Source organism: Oncorhynchus nerka, linkage group LG14, assembly GCF_034236695.1.
Source record: "Oncorhynchus nerka isolate Pitt River linkage group LG14, Oner_Uvic_2.0, whole genome shotgun sequence".
NCBI lineage: Eukaryota > Metazoa > Chordata > Actinopteri > Salmoniformes > Salmonidae > Oncorhynchus > Oncorhynchus nerka.
In genome coordinates, this window is record NC_088409.1 from 97,941,188 (window position 1) to 97,963,791 (window position 22,604).

General features: G+C 45.4%; 1 protein-coding gene across 2 annotated transcripts in view; it reads left to right on the forward strand.

The window, feature by feature from the left end:
* The window catches only part of LOC115123066 (SR-related and CTD-associated factor 4-like), a 61,441-nt gene that overhangs the window by 14,524 nt on the left and 24,313 nt on the right, over window positions 1-22,604 (forward strand). The window contains exons 8-12 of one of the 2 annotated variants that reach the window (XM_065000596.1): window positions 192-388; window positions 495-595; window positions 775-888; window positions 12,708-12,864; window positions 14,633-16,875. In XM_065000596.1, the coding sequence (XP_064856668.1) occupies window positions 192-388; window positions 495-595; window positions 775-888; window positions 12,708-12,864; window positions 14,633-16,482 (2,419 nt within the window). In that variant the 3' untranslated portion in view covers window positions 16,483-16,875. Of the gene's footprint in view, window positions 1-191; window positions 389-494; window positions 596-774; window positions 889-12,707; window positions 12,865-14,632; window positions 16,876-22,604 lie in introns of those variants that run through there. The other variant, XM_065000597.1, reaches the window with a different exon arrangement.

A 22,604-nucleotide genomic window follows, 5' to 3' on the forward strand; every position in this document is an offset into this window, starting at 1 on the left:
GTAAAAGATCCTCTGTAACAGAACCCTGCCCGTCCCCATCTTTTTTCGCTTGGCTTTTACTTTATGATCGTACTGTTATTTGAATAATCCTTTCTTGCTTTTATATCCTTATTTCATTTTTTTTTACCTAATTTATGTTATGATTTTTTTAAACGTTTATTTTTTTATAAATGAACTTGATCTCTCTCCAGATCTCCCAGGAGAAAGAGATCCAGGTCCAACTCTCGCTCCCGGAAGCCCCGACACTCCTCCCAGCGCTCCGGGTCCCGTTCCAGGGAGAGTCGCTGGAACTCCCCTCGCTCCCGCTCGCAGGAGAGGAAGGAGAGAGAGAAGGACAAAGACCGTAGACAGAAAGGTCTGCCCAGCATCAAGAGCCAGACACTCAGTGGTACGTACTGTCAGATGATACGAGGACCCGCGTCCCGATTGGTACCCTATTCCCTACTATATTCGACAAGGGCCCCGTATTGAATGTTTCCCTCGTTGTTGTCTAGTTTGCACCACGACTCTGTGGGTGGGCCAGCTGGACAAGAAGACTTCTCGGCAGGACGTCATGTGTTTACTAGAGGAGTTTGGGCAGATTGACTCCATTAATGTAAGTGTATATACTTACTGGCACCCTAATCCCTTTGTTATAGTGCACTACTTTTGACCAGGGCCCATCAGGAATAACCATGGGAGTGCTCTGTATAACTAATGGGGGGGGGGGGTCACCCTGAAAAAATGGTCTAGGAACAACTTAGGTAATACCAACCTGTTCCCTCTCCCCTCCAGATGATACCTCCTCGTGGATGTGCCTACATAGTGATGGTCCACAGGCAGGATGCCTACCGAGCTCTACACAAACTCGGCAGAGGATCCTTCAAGGTCAACCAGAAGGCCATCAAGGTACTTGTTCATTTATTTATGTACGTTAAACCAACTTAAAAAAAAGATATATATGTATATATATTGTATTTTTTTGTGGCCTGGCCAGTTTGTCAAATAACATTCTGATTTACAGTGTAGACCTGGTAAATATATATATTTAAAAAGCAAGATTTAAAAAAAACACTAAGGAGATTGTTCCGTGTTCAAAACGGCAACCAAAACACTTCCATTTGTGACCCTTTGACTTTGCAGTGCTAAACATTTTTTTATTGGTTGCTAGGCCGACCAGTGCTAAACATTTTTTTATTGGTTGCTAGGCCGACCAGTGCTAAACATTTTTTTATTGGTTGCTAGGCCGACCAGTGCTAAACATTTTTTTATTGGTTGCTAGGCCGACCAGTGCTAAACATTTTTTTATTGGTTGCTAGGCCGACCAGTGCTAAACATTTTTTTATTGGTTGCTAGGCCGACCAGTGCTAAACATTTTTTTATTGGTTGCTAGGCCGACCAGTGGGAATATTTTTGTTAGCTGGTCACGTTTTTTAGTTTTTGGCTCACAATTTGTTTTAAAAATTTTATTGATCAAGATTTATTCAAACAGCAGTGTGTTATGCAAACCTGGCTATTCAAAAAGTTTGTTGTTGCTGTTGTTGTTGCTGTTGTTGTTGTTGCTGTTGTTGTTGTTGAGTCTTTGTGATGCGTGTTTCAGTCATCGTGCTGTGTTTGAATGAACATTTCTAGAGGCTTTTCCCACAAAACCTTCCTGATTTTAAATGTTGACTATAAAGTAGGCAGAATGATATTATGATGATTTTATCAATTGCGTGTCATTTGTTGTTATTGCAAACTCTGCCATCACATGTAGCCAACATTGTACAGTACAAAAACACCAATAGCTGCTAGTCCTTTAATTCACCTAGCAAGAGACCACTACACACCCCCCAAAAAATGTTCACGATTGTTACCAGACCTCAAAAGTTGTCTCTTCTGTTGGTGTGGCCATCGCTGGCCATTGGGCAGAGGCCGGCCTGCTCTGCTGGCCATTGGGAAGAGGCCTAATACAAACTTAAAAAATAAAAAAGTGTCTACCATCTGCTGTGGCAGGTAAATTCTACTGGTCATTCAGGTTTATTACTAGGCAAAATATTTTTCCCGCATTAATTATACCAAAAATCATGAGCATGCTTAGTAATGTTTCTAAAACAAGGAATGTATTACAATTAAGACAACTACATTCCTCAATTAAATGTAATATTTTTTTTGTCCTGAGTCTTTAAAACCCCCCTAAAGAGTTGGACCCCTTTTTTCAAATTTTCGCCAATAATGACATACCCAAATCTAACTGCCTGTAGCTCAGGATCTGAAGCAAGGATATGCATATTCTTGATGCAAGAGAAAGGCCATAATGTATTATTCCAGCCCAGGTGCAATTTAGGATTTGGCCACTAGATGGCAGCAGTGTGTGCAAAGTTTTAGACTGATCCAATGAACCATTGCATTTCTGTTCAAAATGTTGTATCAAGACTGCCCAAATGTGCCTAATTGGTTTATTAATACATTTTCAAGTTCATAATTGTACACTCTCCTCAAACAATAAGCATGGTATTCTTTCACTGTAATAGCTACTGTAAATTGGACAGTACAGTTACATTAACAAGAATTTAAGCCATTATTCTACGATGGCTCAACCTTTTCTGCGGGAGTGACATTGATCCCATAGAGGTTATTAAACCTAAATATCACAGATGAGACTATGTTCATTCTTCAATTGTTCCCATGAGAATCTCACTAGTAGACGGTGACAATCCTCTTCTCTTCGCTAGTAGTGGAAGCCAACTCAAACATTGTTATGGTCACAAGGGAAGTGGTTTTTCAATGTAAATATCCAAGAAACACAAGGATAAAGTCTCACTTTAGTAGTTATACCAACTTTTATGCCTGTGCGCATTGCTTCTAAAAACAAATCTTTCAGCACTTCACTCACAGGCAGTGTTGCTGTGCGAGGTTGGTTAGCTATAACGTTAGGATTCATATTTCTCTGTGCATTACCAGATGTATGAAACAAAATGACAGAAATACTTTGAAAACAGCTACTGCAGAATTTATTTAGCTTTAAATCACAGCCAAGACAACGCAGGAGTGGCTTCGGGACAAGTCTCTGAATGTCCTTCAGTGGCCCAACCAGAGCCTGGACTTGAACGATCGAACATCTCTGGATAGACCTGAATATCTGTGCAGGGACGCTCCCCATCCAACCTGACAGAGCTTGAGAGGATCTGCAGAGAAGAATGGTGAGAAACTCCCCAAATGCAGGTGTGCCAAGCTTGTAGCGTCATACCCAAGAAGACTCAAGGCTGTAATCGCTGCCAAAGGTGCTTCAACAAAGTACTGAGTAAAGGGTCTGAATACTTACGTAAATGTCATATTTCCATATTTTTTTATATTTTTTATTGTGATGTCATTATGGGGCATTGTGATGTCATTACGGGGCATTGTGATGTCATTACGGGGCATTGTGATGTCAACTTATTTAAATGTGATATTTTTGTTTTATTTGTAATAATGTAGCAAATATATATATATTTTTTTCTTCTTTGTCATTATGGGATATTGTGTGTAGATTTCGGGGGGGGGGGGGGGGCAATTTAATTCATTTTAGAATAAGTAACGTAACTGGAAAAATTCAAGGGGTCTGAATACTTTCCGAATGCACTAATGTGGCAGAGTAATGTTATATGATTTATTATTAGTAATAGTAATTCAAATGTGTAGATGTTTTTGTAATATTTCAGACTTGTTTTTATTGAGTTTTTACCTGAAATTGCACCACCAAGCCTGTTTATATTCTGAATTGTTCTCAGTAACTTCTGGCTGCACTGAGCCACGTAAAACTACAGAAGCCCATCCCCAACACCTAAAACATGTAATCAAATGTTGATCATACAAACAGGAGATGTTTTAACCATTTGTGTTTGGGGGGGGGGGGCACTGTCAGGTAGGGAATCCACTAGATGGCACAACCACAAAGTCAAAATTGACTATCGTAAATATGCATGAAAACAAACATTTTGTGTTTTTGGTGTTCATTTGGGTTAGGCATAAGGTTAGCGGTGTGGTTAGGTTTAACCCCTTAAGGTTTCCCCGCGGAAATCTAATTGGCATAATACCCTCTTTTTTTAAAACATACAAATCCGTCAGTTTATGTTAATTATATATATATATATTTTTGCGTTGGATTCATCTCAAACCACCACATTCAGCTAAACTCAGCAAAAAAAGAAATGTCCTCTTAGTCAACCGTGCTTATTCTCAGCAAACTTTACTTGTTAGTATTTGTATGAACATAAGATTCAACAACTGAGACGAACAGACATGTGACTAACAGACACGGAACAATGTGTCCCTGAACAAAGGGGGGTCAAAATCAAAAGTAAGTCTGTATCTGGTGTGGCCACCAGCTGCATTAAGTACTGCAGTGCATTTGTAAATGAGAACTTGTTCTCAACTTGCCTACCTGGTTAAATAAAGGTAAAATAAAATCTCCTCATGGACTGTACCAGATTTGCCAGTTCTTGCTGTGAGATGTTACCCCACTCTTCCACCAAGGCACCTGCAAGTTCCCGGACATTTCTGGGGGGAATGGCCCTAGCACTCCGATCCAACAGGTCCCAGACGTGCTCAATGGGATTGAGGTCCGGTCCCTTCGCTGGGCATGGCAGGACACTGGCATTCCATGTCTTGCAGGAAATCACGCGCAGTATGGCTGGTGACATTGTCATGCTGTAGGGTCATGTCAGGATGAGCGTGCAGGAAGGGTACTTCATGAGGGAGGAGGATGTCTTCCCTGTAACGCACAGCATTGAGATTGCCTGCAATGACGACAAGCTCAGTCCGATGATGCTGTGATACACCGCCCCAGACCATGACGGACCCTCCACCTCCAAACCAATTGTTTTGTTGTTGCTGGGTTTAATTATTTATTTCAACTTTATTTAACCTGGCTAAGATAAAGCAAAGCAGTGCGACAGAAACAACAGTTGCACATGGAATAAACAAACGTACAGTCAATAACACAATAGAAAATCTATATACAGTGTATGCAAATGTAGGTTAGTTAACACAATGTCCAAAGAAGGGCCAGATGTGTACAGAATGGTGTCGTCTGCGTAGAGGTGGATCAGAGAATCATCTGCAACGAGAGTCATCATTGATATATATATATATATATACAGAGAAAAGAGTTGGCCTGAGAATTGAACCCTGTGGCACCCCCATAGAGACTGCCAGAGGTCCGGACAACAGGCCCTCAGAGTTCAGTGTGTCAAATCGATCTCAGAAGTAGTTAGTGAAACAGGCGAGGCAGTCATTAGAGAAACCAAGGCTGTTGAGTCTGCTGATTAAGAATACGGTGATTGGCAGAGTTGAAAGCCTTGGCCAGGTTGATGAAGACGGCTGCACAGTACTCTCTTTTATTTATGGCGGTTATGATATTGTTTAGTACCTTGAGCGTGGCTGAGGTGCACCCGTGACCAGCTCGGAAACCAGATGGCACAGTGGAGAAGGAACGGTGGGATTTGAAATGGTCGGTGATCTGTTTTGTTCACTTGGCATTTGAAGACTTTAGAAAGGCAGGGCAGATTAGATATAGGTCTGTAACAGTTTGGGTCTAGAGGCAGGGCAGGATGGATATAGGTCTAACAGTTTGGGTCTAGAGGCAGGGCAGGATGGATATAGGTCTAACAGTTTGGGTCTAGAGGCAGGGCAGATTAGATATAGGTCTGTAACAGTTTGGGTCTAGAGGCAGGGCAGGATGGATATAGGTCTGTAACAGTTTGGGTCTAGAGGCAGGACAGGATGGATATAGGTCTGTAACAGTTTGGGTCTAGAGGCAGGACAGGATGGATATAGGTCTAACAGTTTGGGTCTAGAGGCAGGGCAGGATGGATATAGGTCTAACAGTTTGGGTCTAGAGGCAGGGCAGGATGGATATAGGTCTAACAGTTTGGGTCTAGAGGCAGGGCAGATTAGATATAGGTCTGTAACAGTTTGGGTCTAGAGGCAGGGCAGGATGGATATAGGTCTGTAACAGTTTGGGTCTAGAGGCAGGACAGGATGGATATAGGTCTGTAACAGTTTGGGTCTAGAGGCAGGACAGGATGGATATAGGTCTAACAGTTTGGGTCTAGAGGCAGGGCAGGATGGATATAGGTCTAACAGTTTGGGTCTAGAGGCAGGGCAGGATGGATATAGGTCTAACAGTTTGGGTCTAGAGGCAGGGCAGGATAGATAGGTCTGTAGTAACAGTTTGGGTCTAGAGGCAGGGCAGGATGGATATAGGTCTGTAGTAACAGTTTGGGTCTAGAGGCAGGGCAGGATGGATATAGGTCTGTAGTAACAGTTTGGGTCTAGAGGCAGGGCAGGATGGATATAGGTCTGTAGTAACAGTTTGGGTCTAGAGGCAGGGCAGGATGGATATAGGTCTGTAGTAACAGTTTGGGTCTAGAGGCAGGGCAGGATGGATATAGGTCTGTAGTAACAGTTTGGGTCTAGAGGCAGGGCAGGATGGATATAGGTCTGTAACAGTTTGGGTCTAGAGGCAGGGCAGGATGGATATAGGTCTAACAGTTTGGGTCGAGAGGCAGGGCAGGGCAGGATGGATATAGGTCTGTAACAGTTTGGGTCCAGAGGCAGGGCAGGATGGATATAGGTCTGTAACAGTTTGGATCTAGAGGCAGGGCAGGATGGATATAGGTCTAACAGTTTGGGTCGAGAGGCAGGGCAGGATGGATATAGGTCTGTAACAGTTTGGATCTAGAGGCAGGGGAGGATGGATATAGATCTAACAGTTTGGGTTTAGAGGCAGGGCAGGGCAGGATGGATATAGGTCTGTAACAGTTTGGGTCTAGAGGCAGGGCAGGATGGATATAGGTCTAACAGTTTGGGTCTAGAGGCAGGGCAGATTAGATATAGGTCTGTAACAGTTTGGGTCTAGAGGCAGGGCAGGATGGATATAGGTCTAACAGTTTGGGTCTAGAGGCAGGGCAGATTAGATATAGGTCTGTAACAGTTTGGGTCTAGAGGCAGGGCAGGATGGATATAGGTCTAACAGTTTGGGTCGAGAGGCAGGGCAGATTAGATATAGGTCTGTAACAGTTTGGGTCTAGAGGCAGGTCGGGATGGATATAGGTCTAACAGTTTGGGTCGAGAGGCAGGGCAGGATGGATATAGGTCTGTAACAGTTTGGATCTAGAGGCAGGGCAGGATGGATATAGGTCTGTAACAGTTTGGGTCTAGAGGCAGGGCAGGATGGATATAGGTCTGTAACAGTTTGGGTCTAGAGGCAGGGCAGATTAGATATAGGTCTGTAACAGTTTGGGTCTAGAGGCAGGGCAGGATGGATATAGGTCTAACAGTTTGGGTCGAGAGGCAGGGCAGGATGGATATAGGTCTGTAACAGTTTGGGTCCAGAGGCAGGGCAGGATGGATATAGGTCTGTAACAGTTTGGATCTAGAGGCAGGGCAGGATGGATATAGGTCTAACAGTTTGGGTCGAGAGGCAGGGCAGGATGGATATAGGTCTGTAACAGTTTGGATCTAGAGGCAGGGGAGGATGGATATAGATCTAACAGTTTGGGTTTAGAGGCAGGGCAGGGCAGGATGGATATAGGTCTGTAACAGTTTGGGTCTAGAGGCAGGGCAGGATGGATATAGGTCTAACAGTTTGGGTCTAGAGGCAGGGCAGATTAGATATAGGTCTGTAACAGTTTGGGTCTAGAGGCAGGGCAGGATGGATATAGGTCTAACAGTTTGGGTCTAGAGGCAGGGCAGATTAGATATAGGTCTGTAACAGTTTGGGTCTAGAGGCAGGGCAGGATGGATATAGGTCTAACAGTTTGGGTCGAGAGGCAGGGCAGATTAGATATAGGTCTGTAACAGTTTGGGTCTAGAGGCAGGTCGGGATGGATATAGGTCTAACAGTTTGGGTCGAGAGGCAGGGCAGGATGGATATAGGTCTGTAACAGTTTGGATCTAGAGGCAGGGCAGGATGGATATAGGTCTGTAACAGTTTGGGTCTAGAGGCAGGGCAGGATGGATAGGTCTAACAGTTTGGGTCTAGAGGCAGGGCAGGATAGATATAGGTCTGTAACAGTTTGGGTCTAGAGGCAGGGCAGGATGGATATAGGTCTGTAACAGTTTGGATCTAGAGGCAGGGCAGGATGGATATAGGTCTGTAACAGTTTGGGTCTAGAGGCAGGACAGGATGGATATAGGTCTAACAGTTTGGGTCTAGAGGCAGGGCAGGATGGATATAGGTCTAACAGTTTGGGTCTAGAGGCAGGGCAGGATGGATATAGGTCTAACAGTTTGGGTCTAGAGGCAGGGCAGATTAGATATAGGTCTGTAACAGTTTGGGTCTAGAGGCAGGGCAGGATGGATATAGGTCTGTAACAGTTTGGGTCTAGAGGCAGGACAGGATGGATATAGGTCTGTAACAGTTTGGATCTAGAGGCAGGGCAGGATGGATATAGGTCTGTAACAGTTTGGGTCTAGAGGCAGGACAGGATGGATATAGGTCTAACAGTTTGGGTCTAGAGGCAGGGCAGGATGGATATAGGTCTAACAGTTTGGGTCTAGAGGCAGGGCAGGATGGATATAGGTCTAACAGTTTGGGTCTAGAGGCAGGGCAGATTAGATATAGGTCTGTAACAGTTTGGGTCTAGAGGCAGGGCAGGATGGATATAGGTCTGTAACAGTTTGGGTCTAGAGGCAGGACAGGATGGATATAGGTCTGTAACAGTTTGGGTCTAGAGGCAGGACAGGATGGATATAGGTCTAACAGTTTGGGTCTAGAGGCAGGGCAGGATGGATATAGGTCTAACAGTTTGGGTCTAGAGGCAGGGCAGGATGGATATAGGTCTAACAGTTTGGGTCTAGAGGCAGGGCAGGATAGATAGGTCTGTAGTAACAGTTTGGGTCTAGAGGCAGGGCAGGATGGATATAGGTCTGTAGTAACAGTTTGGGTCTAGAGGCAGGGCAGGATGGATATAGGTCTGTAGTAACAGTTTGGGTCTAGAGGCAGGGCAGGATGGATATAGGTCTGTAGTAACAGTTTGGGTCTAGAGGCAGGGCAGGATGGATATAGGTCTGTAGTAACAGTTTGGGTCTAGAGGCAGGGCAGGATGGATATAGGTCTATAACAGTTTGGGTCTAGAGGCAGGGCAGGATGGATATAGGTCTGTAACAGTTTGGGTCTAGAGGCAGGGCAGGATGGATATAGGTCTAACAGTTTGGGTCGAGAGGCAGGGCAGGGCAGGATGGATATAGGTCTGTAACAGTTTGGGTCCAGAGGCAGGGCAGGATGGATATAGGTCTGTAACAGTTTGGGTCCAGAGGCAGGGCAGGATGGATATAGGTCTGTAACAGTTTGGATCTAGAGGCAGGGCAGGATGGATATAGGTCTAACAGTTTGGGTCGAGAGGCAGGGCAGGATGGATATAGGTCTGTAACAGTTTGGGTCTAGAGGCAGGGCAGGATGGATATAGGTCTAACAGTTTGGGTCTAGAGGCAGGGCAGATTAGATATAGGTCTGTAACAGTTTGGGTCTAGAGGCAGGGCAGGATGGATATAGGTCTAACAGTTTGGGTCTAGAGGCAGGGCAGGGCAGGATGGATATAGGTCTAACAGTTTGGGTCTAGAGGCAGGGCAGGGCAGGATGGATATAGGTCTAACAGTTTGGGTCTAGAGGCAGGGCAGGATGGATATAGGTCTGTAACAGTTTGGGTCTAGAGGCAGGGCAGGATGGATATAGGTCTAACAGTTTGGGTCGAGAGGCAGGGCAGGATGGATATAGGTCTATAACAGTTTGGGTCTAGAGGCAGGGCAGGATGGATATAGGTCTGTAACAGTTTGGGTCTAGAGGCAGGGCAGGATGGATATAGGTCTGTAACAGTTTGGGTCTAGAGGCAGGGCAGATTAGATATAGGTCTGTAACAGTTTGGGTCTAGAGGCAGGGCAGGATGGATGTAGGTCTAACAGTTTGGGTCGAGAGGCAGGGCAGATTAGATATAGGTCTGTAACAGTTTGGGTCTAGAGGCAGGTCGGGATGGATATAGGTCTAACAGTTTGGGTCGAGAGGCAGGGCAGGATGGATATAGGTCTGTAACAGTTTGGATCTAGAGGCAGGGCAGGATGGATATAGGTCTGTAACAGTTTGGGTCTAGAGGCAGGGCAGGATGGATATAGGTCTGTAACAGTTTGGGTCTAGAGGCAGGGCAGATTAGATATAGGTCTGTAACAGTTTGGGTCTAGAGGCAGGGCAGGATGGATATAGGTCTAACAGTTTGGGTCTAGAGGCAGGGCAGGGCAGGATGGATATAGGTCTAACAGTTTGGGTCTAGAGGCAGGGCAGGGCAGGATGGATATAGGTCTAACAGTTTGGGTCTAGAGGCAGGTCGGGATGGATATAGGTCTGTAACAGTTTGGGTCTAGAGGCAGGTCGGGATGGATATAGGTCTAACAGTTTGGGTCGAGAGGCAGGGCAGGATGGATATAGGTCTGTAACAGTTTGGATCTAGAGGCAGGGCAGGATAGATATAGGTCTGTACCAGTTTGGGTCTAGAGGCAGGGCAGGATGGATATAGGTCTGTAACAGTTTGGATCTAGAGGCAGGGCAGGATGGATATAGGTCTGTAACAGTTTGGGTCTAGAGGCAGGGCAGGATGGATATAGGTCTGTAACAGTTTGGGTCTAGAGGCAGGGCAGATTAGATATAGGTCTGTAGTAGTTTGGGTCTAGAGGCAGGGCAGGATGGATATAGGTCTGTAACAGTTTGGGCAAAGAGTGTCGCCCCCTTTGAAGAGGGGGATGACCGCGGCAGCTTTCCAATCTTTAGGAATCTCAGATGATACGGATAATTTTAGGAAGAGAGGGTCCAGGTTGTTTAGCCCAGCTGATTTTGTAGTGATTCATATTTTGCAGCTCTTTCAGGACATCTGCTGTCTGGATTTGGGTGAAGGAGAAACGGGGAAGGATTGGGCGTGTTGCTGCGGGGGGTGTGGAGCTGTTGATCGGTCTTTGGGTAGCCAGGTGGAAAGCATGGCCAGCTGTAGAGAAATGCTTATTAAATCCACGAGAATTTCATCAGTGGTGACAGTGTTTCCTAGCCTCAGTGTAGTGGGCAACTGGGAGGAGGTGCTCTTATTCTCCATGGACTTTACAGTGTCCCAAAATCTTTTGGAATTAGTGCCGCAGGATGCAAATTTCTGTTTGAAAAAGCTAGCCGTTGCTTTCCTAACTGTCTGTGTTTATTGGTTCTGGACTTCCCTGAAAAGTTGCATAGCGTGGGGACTATTTGATGATAGTGCAGTACACCACAGGATGTTTTTGTGCTGGTCGAGGGCAGTCAAGTCTGGAGTGAACCAAGGGCTATATCTGTTATTAGTTATACATTTTTTGAATGGGGCATGCTTATTTAAGATGGAGAGGAAAGCACTTTTTTTTTTAAGAACATCCAGGCATCCTCTACTGACAGGATGAGGTCAATATCCTTCCAGGATACCCGGGCCAGGTCGTAGAAGTGTTTTAGGGAGCGTTTGACAGTGATGCTCACATGAATGTCATGTTCCTTGTCACTTAAAAACAATTTCAATGTAGTTGCTCATAGAGTAACGGTACAATGCAAATGTATTTATTTATTTAACCTTTATTTAACTAGACAAGTCAGTTAAGAACACATTTTTATTTTTACAATGACGGCCTAGGAACAGTGGGTTAACTGCCTTGTTCAAGGGGCAGAAGGATAGATTTGTACCTTGTCAGCTCCTCGGGGGTTTGAACTTGCAACCTTCCAGTTACTAGTCCAACGCTCTAACCACTAGGTATGTCATGTGTAAAGCCAAGTAGCCTGGCTAGAATACTGTTGCCCCCTTGAGAAGCCAAGTAGCCTGGCTAGAATACTACTGCCTCATTGAGAAGCCAAGTAGCCTGGCTAGAATACTACTGCCCCCTTGAGAAGCCAAGTAGCCTGGCTAGAATACTACTGCCCCCTTGAGGAGACAAGTAGCCTGGCTAGAATACTACTGCCCCCTTGAGAAGACAAGTAGCCTGGCTAGAATACTACTGCCCCCTTGAGAAGCCAAGTAGCCTAGCTAGAATACTACTGCCCCCGTGAGAAGCCAAGTAGCCTGGCTAGAATACTACTGCCCCCTTGAGAAGCCAAGTAGCCTGGCTAGAATACTGCTGCCCCCTTGAGAAGCCAAGTAGCCTGGCTAGAATACTCCTGCCCCCTTGAGAAGCCAAGTAGCCTGGCTAGAATACTACTGCCCCCTTGAGAAGCCCAGTAGCCTGGCTAGAATACTGCTGCCCCCTTGAGAAGCCAAGTAGCCTGGCTAGAATACTACTGCCCCCTTGAGAAGCCAAGTAGCCTGGCTAGAATACTCTGCCCCCTTGAGAAGACAAGTAGCCTGGCTAGAATACTACTGCCCCCTTGAGAAGCCAAGTAGCCTAGCTAGAATACTACTGCCCCCGTGAGAAGCCAAGTAGCCTGGCTAGAATACTACTGCCCCCTTGAGAAGCCAAGTAGCCTGGCTAGAATACTACTGCCCCCCGAGAAGATTCAGACAAATTAGTAGACAGACTCGACCCTCTCAATCCGTATATGACGCGAGACACATTTGACAGAAGTACTGAAAGTAACAACTTCTAGTACCCAACAGTTTCATATTATATCGAACAAGTACCAATGTTTTGGTATACCATGCAACACCAACGGCAGCACATAAAAATGTATTTAAAACACTTTATGCTTAGTTTAAGTAAAATATTGTATTTGTATGTAGATTGCGTGGGCCTTGAACAAGGGTATAAAGGCGCCCCATAAGAAGTTCTGGGACGTGGAGCGAGGCGTCACCTACATCCCCTGGAGCAAGGTGAAGATGGAGGAGCTGGAGGGCTACAGAGAGGGAGGCATGCTGGACGCAGACACACTCTGTCCAGGTAAACATCTGACTGCCATTTTCTGTCTTCTACAACTGTCCCGCTTTGGGTGAATCTCAATTGTCTTCTTTGAATCCTCACTTCCGCTTTCCTCGACCACATCAAAATACATCGGAGAAGAAGAATATATATTTTTTTTGGGGGGGGGGGGGTTCCTCCCCTCAGACCTTCTCCTCCCCTCAGACCTTCTCCTCCCCTCAGACCTTCTCCTCCCCTCAGACCTTCTCCTCCAATGCACTTTGAGACGGTGAGGAAAGCGTATGTGAGGAATCAAGGAAGACAATTGAGATTCACCCTTTTGTCTAGATGTGGAATGTCTAGGGTGATAACCTGTCCTTTAACAAGGGACAGTACGACAGTTTCTCCTATTTAGGTCAAGTGGTCTGGGTATAAGTATTTGACACATCAGAAAAGCAGAACTTCATATTTGGTACAGAAACCTTTGTTTGCAATTACAGAGATCATACGTTTCCTGTAGTTCTCAACCAGGTTTGCACACACTGCAGCAGGGATTTTGGCCCACTCCTCCATACAGACCTTCTCCAGATCCTTCAGGTTTCGGGGCTGTCGCTGGGCAATACGGACTTTCAGCTCCCTCCAAAGATTTTCTATTGGGTACAGGTCTGGAGGCTGGCTAGGCCACTCCAGGACCTTAAGATGCTTCTTACGGAGCCACTCCTTAGTTGCCCTGGCTGTGTGTTTTGGTCGTTGTCATGCTGGAAGACCCAGCCACGACCCATCTTCAATGCTCTTACTGAAGGAAGGAGGTTGTTGGCCAAGATCTCGTAATACATGGCCCCATCCATCCTCAATACGGTGCAGTCGTCCTGTCCCCTTTGCAGATAAGCAAGTGGAGTTTAGACCAAAAAGCTCTATTTTGTCTCATCAGACCACATGACCTTCTCCCATTCCTCCTCTGGATCATCCAGATGGTCATTGGCAAACTTCAGACGGGCCTGGACATGCGCTGGCTTGAGCAGGGGGACCTTCCGTGCGCTGCAGGATTTTAATCCGTGATGGCGTAGTGTGTTACTAATGGTTTTCTTTGAGACTGTGGTCCCAGCTCTCTTCAGGTCATTGACCAGGTCCTGCCGTGTAGTTCTGGGCTGATCTCTCACCTTCCTCATGATCATTGATGCCCCACGAGCTGAGATCTTGCATGGAGCCACAGACCGAGGGTGATTGACCGTCATCTTGAACTTCTTCCATTTTCTAATAATTGCGCCAACAGTTGTTTCTTTCTCACCAAGCTGCTTGCCTATTGTCCTGAAGCCCATCCCAGCCTTGTGCAGGTCTACAATTTTAACCCTGATGTCCTTACACAGCTCTCTAGTCTTGGCCATTGTGGAGAGGTTGGAGTCTGTTTAATTTGAGTGTGTGGACAGGTGTCTTTTATACAGGTAACGAGTTCAAACAGGTGCAGTTAATACAGGTAATGAGTGGAGAACAGGAGGGGTTCTTAAATAAAAACTAACAGGTCTGTGAGAGACGGAATTCTTACTGGTTGGTAGGTGATCAAATACTTATGTCGTGCAATAAAATGCTAATTAATTACATAAAAATCATTTTTGTTTTAGATTCCGTCTCTCACAGTTGAAGTGTACCTATGATCAAAATTACAGACCTCTACATGCTTTGTAAGTAGGAAAACCTGCAAAATCGGCAGTGTATCAAATACTTGTTGTCCCCACTGTATCTATCTGTACATTGCTGGTGTCGCCGAAGTCTGTATTGTCCCTGATTGTTGTTTGATTGGTCTGTTCTTCAGAATGGGGAGATGACGTGAAGGAGCTGACTAAACCAGCAGGACTGAACAACGGAGGAGGAGCGGATGCCATGGAAACCGAGGGAGCTGCCACCGCCCACGTACAGGTAACACCCGCTACAGGGGAGACGATGACACACCACAGACTGCAGGGTCCCAATGAAACACAGCAGGGTCCCAATGAAACACAGCAGGGTCCCAATGAAACACACCACAGACAGCAGGGTCCCAATGAAACACAGCAGGGTCCCAATGAAACACACCACAGACAGCAGGGTCCCAATGAAACACAGCAGGGTCCCAATGAAACACACCACAGACAGCAGGGTCCCAATGAAACACAGCAGGGTCCCAATGAAACACACCACAGACAGCAGGGTCCCAATGAAACACAGCAGGGTCCCAATGAAACACAGCAGGGTCCCAATGAAACACACCACAGACAGCAGGGTCCAAATGAAATACACCACAGACAGCAGGGTCCCAATGAAACACAGCAGGGTCCCAATGAAACACACCACAGACAGCAGGGTCCCAATGAAACACAGCAGGGTCCCAATGAAACACACCACAGACAGCAGGGTCCCAATGAAACACACCACAGACAGCAGGGACCCAATGAAATACACCACAGACAGCAGGGACCCAATGAAACACACCACAGACAGCAGGGTCCCAATGAAACACAGCAGGGTCCCAATGAAACGCACCACAGACAGCAGGGTCCCAATGAAACGCACCACAGACAGCAGGGTCCCAATGAAACACACCACAGACAGCAGGGTCCCAATGAAACGCACCACAGACACCAGGGTCCCAATGAAACGCACCACAGACAGCAGGGTCCCAATGAAACGCACCACAGACAGCAGGGACCCAATGAAACACACTACAGACAGCAGGGTCCCAATGAAACACACCACAGACAGCAGGGTCCCAATGAAACACACCACAGACAGCAGGGTCCCAATGAAACACAGCAGGGTCCCAATGAAACACACCACAGACAGCAGGGTCCCAATGAAACACAGCAGGGTCCCAATGAAACACACCACAGACAGCAGGGTCCCAATGAAACACACCACAGACAGCAGGGACCCAATGAAATACACCACAGACAGCAGGGACCCAATGAAACACACCACAGACAGCAGGGTCCCAATGAAACACAGCAGGGTCCCAATGAAACACAGCACAGACAGCAGGGACCCAATGAAACGCACCACAGACAGCAGGGTCCCAATGAAACGCACCACAGACAGCAGGGTCCCAATGAAACGCACCACAGACACCAGGGTCCCAATGAAACGCACCACAGACAGCAGGGTCCCAATGAAACGCACCACAGACAGCAGGGACCCAATGAAACACACTACAGACAGCAGGGTCCCAATGAAACACACCACAGACAGCAGGGTCCCAATGAAACACACCACAGACAGCAGGGTCCCAATGAAACACACCACAGACAGCAGGGTCCCAATGAAACGCACCACAGACACCAGGGTCCCAATGAAACGCACCACAGATACCAGGGTCCCAATGAAACGCACCACAGACAGCAGGGTCCCAATGAAACGCACCACAGACAGCAGGGACCCAATGAAACACACTACAGACAGCAGGGTCCCAATGAAACACACCACAGACAGCAGGGTCCCAATGAAACACACCACAGACAGCAGGGTCCCAATGAAACACACCACAGACAGCAGGGTCCCAATGAAACACACCACAGACAGCAGGGTCCCAATGAAACACACCACAGACAGCAGGGTCCCAATGAAACACACCACAGACAGCAGGGTCCCAATGAAACACCATTCTGTGTGTTCTACCTCACCATCTCATAGGACGCAGACTTTTATCCAGAGGTTTTGTGCCTTGGTTGTCTGTTTTTTATTGTTTTGTTGTTTTTAGCTGTTATTAAAAATTACAGGTTTTTATAAGTATTCGTATGCAAACACTTTTCCTCAAAATGCAACAAAGTATCTTTGTGAATAAGTGGACCAATAAAAATAAAATGATTTAGTAGTATCATGGGTAACTAGTATTTGAAAGGTATTCACTCACCTCAGTACATCGCCTATATAAAAACTAAGGTCCCATATTGAAAGGCTGTTGCATAGCTTTCCTCCAATAGTAAGTCTGAATGCAAAAGGATCCAGTTTCTGCCTATTACATGATGCCTTTTACAGGGGTTTCACAGTTTCTCACCAATAAATGGAAGGCAACTTCGTTCTTTAGTTTACTTGTCTTATTCACTTTTGTCTCATCAGAAAGGTACCTTCCTGATAGTAAGATATTAGGGACGGTCACATTGGTCGTTGATGCAAATGAACAACAGTTTTTTGCATTAAAATAACTTTTTTTTTTAGCTGATGTGGGTTTCCTGCTGGTACCACCTGGTGGGTTTCCTGCTGGTACCACCTGGTGGGTTTCCTGCTGGTACCACCTGGTGGGTTTCCTGCTGGTACCACCTGGTGGGTTTCCTGCTGGTACCACCTGGTGGGTTTCCTGCTGGTACCACCTGGTGGGTTTCCTGCTGGTACCACCTGGTGGGTTTCCTGCTGGTACCACCTGGTGGGTTTCCTGCTGGTACCACCTGGTGGGTTTCCTGCTGGTACCACCTGGTGGGTTTCCTGCTGGTACCACCTGGTGGGTTTCCTGCTGGTACCACCTGTTTTAAATAGTTCACTGTCTTCCTGCATTTGCTTCAATATCAAGCCTATTTATTTATGCCTGTTCAAAGTCCCTATGCCTTACATGAGGGGGGGGGGGCTTGACTGATTGGTTTGAATAGAATGGTATCCAGAAACAGAGGACTGAGTTCCCTCACCTCATGTCTGAATGCACCATTCTGAAACGTGTAGGCTGAGGCTAAGTCCACAAAGTTTGAATATTCTCACTATCATGACCGAGGCAGAATGTAATTTAAATAACTGAACATTTGACTCAACGTAGAACTTCCAGAAGTGGCACATTTTCTTTAATATGCCTTACATGAGGGGGGGGGACCCTTGACTGATTGGTTTGAATAGAATGGTATCCAGAAACAGAGGACTGAGTTCCCTCACCTCATGTCTGAATGCACCATTCTGGAACGTGTAGGCTGAGGCTAAGTCCACAAAGTTTGAATATTCTCACTATCATGACCGAGGCAGAATGTAATTTAAATAACTGAACATTTGACTCAACGTAGAACTTCCAGAAGTGGCACATTTTCTTTTAATATGACTTCATGTTATTTATTCAAAAGACATTAGCAAACAGACTGCTGCTGTTAGTGCATCGTGGATATACATTTGATTTAACCTTTATTTTACCAGGTAAATGGGTTGTACCAGAGACTTGTGTTTCTCAAGGCAGATCCGGGTTGTACTGGTACGGACAATTGTGTTTGAAACTGTGTTTCTAGTTCATACACATGAGCATACATGCATGAACACATAATCCTGAAAAATGTTTGCGCAACACAGGCTTATGAATGTCTTCAGGCCTAAAACAACATTTTTGTCTACCAGCCACTCAGATTTTTTTTACCTGACAAAATATTTTTCCTGCATTTAATTACACTAAACACAATGGGTGAGCTTTCTTAAGTTTCTCTAAAATAAGTAATGTATTACTATTAAGAAGTAATGTGAGCGATTGCTCTATTAAATGTAATATTTTGTGGGCTGTCTTCAAAAACAAAATGTCACAGATGAGACAAATGTTCAGCTGCCCCTTTAAGGTTACCTTGGTAACGGGTGGTCGCTCACGTAATCACGTGGGCCTTAGTGGTACACGACTCCAGGATTTTTGGAATCGACTCCCAACACCTGTGGTTGGAGTCCGAGGAGTTGACTCTTGCTGGACACGCTGAAACGGATACGTACCCACCGTCATTATGGCAGAGTTCTACTAGGAAGACGCCCATCTGCATTCTAGAAGGACTGGCATGAGTGTAATGCTGTCCATTTGCTCATCAACTTAGCCTATAAAAGGCCTATTTTGTTTAAAGGGGATGTGTCGGAACTATAATGGTGATGTTTCTGCAGGGTGCAGCCTTGACAGATCCCATGGGGTGATGCGGCGCACTCTAAACTGATACGCCTATCATTTTCCATGTCATATGGCCCTATTGGACAGGTATTACTAGACACGTTGGTTATGTAATCAAGCGTTATTCCAGAGGACCATTCACACAGGATTAGTTTTTAGTTTTTTTTCCAAACTGCCCCCCCCCGTGATTATTATTTTTAATTGAATTGACTCATGGCGGAAGCCTGGAGGTTTTTATTGCAGGCGTGAAGCTATTTCCACGTCATGTCTATATGATATTAGGCTACACTGAACACTCGCGCTTGTCTGCCAAATGTATAGATATCCCCATAATATTTAAATGGTTGAAGTGTGAACATTTATCATTATTTTAGCAATCCATGGTAGGCATCATTCTTAACCTCTCTAGGGGCTGTGGGACGCTACCTGGCCAGCATCCGGTGAAATTGCAGAGCTCCAAATTCAAAAACAGAAATACTCATAAAACATCCAAGTGTTATACATCAGTTTAAAGATTAACTTCTTGTTAATTCAACCGTTGTGTCAGATTTCAAAAAGGCTTTACAGCTAAAGCATACCATGCGATTATCTGAGGACAGCGCCCAGCACACAAAACATTTACAAACAGTAACCAGACAAGTAGAGGATTAACAAAAGTCAGAAATGGCGATAAAGTTCATCACTTACCTTTGATGATCTTCATATGGTTGCACTCAAGACTCCCAGTTACCCAATAAATGTTCGATAAAGTCCCTCTTTATATCCAAAAACCTCAGGTTTGTTGGAGCTTTTTGTTCAGTAATCCAATGGCTCCAAGGCGGTCACAACAGGCAGACGAAAAATCCAAAAAGTATCACTAAGGTTCGTAGAAACATGTCAAACGATGTTTATAATCAATCAGTTTTTTTTTTGTCATAATAATCAATATTTCAACCGTACAAAGAAGGCGAGCTCTCGGTCGTGCGCCGTAAACAGGTTTGGGGACTTTCCACTATCCACTCACCCAGAGATGTCTTACTCTCTCAATTTTCAGAATACAAGCCTGAAACAATTTCTAAAGACTGTTGACACCTAGTGGAAGCCATAGGAAGTGAAATCTGAGTCCTAAGTCATGAGATACATTTTACATTTAAGTCATTTAGCAGACGCTCTTATCCAGAGCGACTTACAAATTGGTGCTTTCACCTTATGACATCCAGTGGAACAGCCACTTTACAATAGTGCATCTAGGTCTTTTAAGGGGGGGGGGGGGGGGACGACAATTTGGGGGGGGGGATACTGTATAGGCAGTCAGTGGAAAACTACAAACATAAAACAATCCCACTTGCTGGATGGATTTTTCTCAGGTTGTCGCCTGCCATATCAGTTCTGTTATACTCAGACATTATTTTAAAAGTTTTGGAAACTTTAGAGTGTTTCTATCCAAATATACCAATTATATGCATATCCTAGCTTCTGGGCCTGAGTAACAGGCAGTTTACTTTAGGCACGCTTTTCATCCGGAGGTGAAAATAGTGCCCCCTACCCTAGTGAGGTTCAAAAAACAACAAGCACTTGAGATATTAAGTGCGAGGATGCCTAGCTTTGCGATCTATTGCTGAGGACAGGGCTCTCCAACCCTGTTCCCTCCAGCAGGAAGTGTTGCTGTGCGAGGTCGGTTAGCTATAAATGTAGGATTCCTATTTCTTTGTGCATTACCAGATGTATGAAACAAAATTGCAGAAATACTTTGAAAACAGCTATTGCAGCATTTATTCTGCTATAAATCACTACTTTGCACGTGGGGCCATATTTGACTTTTTTGACTATTTGTATGAAATACCTGCACCGTTAGAGCCCTGGATGTGACCACCCGCCCACAGGTCTGCTGAATTAGACATTCATAAGACGTTACCATTCTTCCCAGCCGAAACCGTTTGGAAGAATTTGTGCATATATTATGACGTTTTGGACTTTGGTAAGGTTTTTCTCCTTCGGCTGTTCGGGCACATTTTTTCTTGAGGCAAGCCAAACGCGGAAGCCAAAGTCAACACCACTTCGTTGGTGATTGGTCAACAGTAGGGAGTCTAAACTTTTCGTCATGCTGTGAGAGACTAGTTTTCATGCGCATATTTTGGGGGGGATAAATAACGCACCAAGCATCTTTTTAGAAGTAAAATTGCGCGACTAAGATCTCCTCGGGGGGGGGGGGGGGGGGGGACGTCACTTCTTAAATTATCTTCGATTTAATTCTGACATATTAGGAGGAAATGTATACGCTGTACCAGACGAACTGAAGCTGACGCCATCACCCGCCAACGCCAAATTCTACCCGCGTTGGGCGGGTGTTTTTAATTTGTAGGCCCTGCTTCAGAACCAGGGTTGCTGCCGCCATTACCCGCGTTGGGCGGGTGTTTTTAATTTGGAGGCCCTGCTTCAGAACCAGGGTTGGGACTTTTAGAAGGGATGAAGAGAAGATGATCACATCGTCTAAATGGCCTCATTTTCAGGAAAAGGTAGGAATTTACTGCAATATTTCATCAACAGCATATATAGGTAAAAAAATATATAAGTTGTCAAACCTGCCTAAAACGTAATTTTAATTAAAAATCTATAACACAAAAAGACAGTAGCTGCTAGATGTGTATTGTTCATAATGTTGCTCAACAAAGGTTTGCTGTTTATACATTTTCAAATAGTTCATATCTCCTAGTTCAGTATCATGACCATACAGTCTAACCCTGAAACCCACTCCTCCCCGAAACTGACTCTTCACGCTCCTCAAACTAGTCTTCTATGGCAACTTGTTTTAGTCAACCAAACTAACTTGAGGTTATCACCCAGGTAGGTGAATGAGGTGAACCCTGAAGATACTGTTATAGCTCTCAACAGCTTTCACAAAGACACCTGCACAGGCATTATTTATTTTTATATTTTATTTATGTAGTTCCTAAATCTGTGGGCACCAACTGACACATTGTCAGTCGTCGTCAGTCTCACGAGGCCTCACTAAAGGTGAGTGTTTCTGGACGTGGACATCGGAGGTCCCTCCCTCGCTGGGACTGTCCTGAGGAACCTCCCAATGGCTGACAGGTAAAGGTGACGCTCCCATTTGGAAATCTACCGGATTGCTGTCATGATATTTTGTGTGTGGGGGGGGTCAAGTCCCAGGAACAACTGAACGAGCCACAGTTGCTCTTAATGTAATCTTCATCACAATTCAAGTTGCAACAAAGGAACTGAAATTGGCGTCCATAGGAACAGTTAGTGCGTTATGATGTTCCTTGCGATAGCAGATAATATCTTTACTGCTTTACAATATTCCAGTGCTCGTCCGTGTAGGGCTGTCGTGAGGTGGGCCAAAGACGTGAGGTGAGCTGAAACAATGTTTTACCGATGTCCAGAACTCCCAGCTGATCACAATGTATGAAATGACCATTGATCACGGTCTCACGGTGTTATTCAGGCCATATCAAACTCTTTTGATTTAGGTCACGTACTTTCTGTAGTTGCAAGTGAAAAATTCCTAAATATAATTAATTAAAACATTTTTATTCAACAGTAAGGAAACAGACAATAATGTTCTCATGTCATGTTGTAGGTTCAGTTATGTGTTAATGGGCCGGAAAAACAACCACAAAAAGACTTGTTGGCCACTGTGGGGTGGGATAAGCGAGGACACTGGCGTTAGTGCTGTGGGTCTAGCAGGAACGAAGGAGGGAAACCGCCTGTGGGCCCCACGGTGGAGCTCCACCGTGGGATCTTCTGCCGGGGGAATCTGAGATCTGGGTAAGGATAGACCCCGCCCCCTCCCTCCCTCTACCCTGTGGGCCCCACGGTGGAGCTCCACCGCGGAATCTTCTGCCGGGGGAATCTGAGATCTGGGTAAGGATAGACCCCGCCCCCTCCCTCCCTCTACCCAATACCTAACCTGCAGTGGCCTGATGGC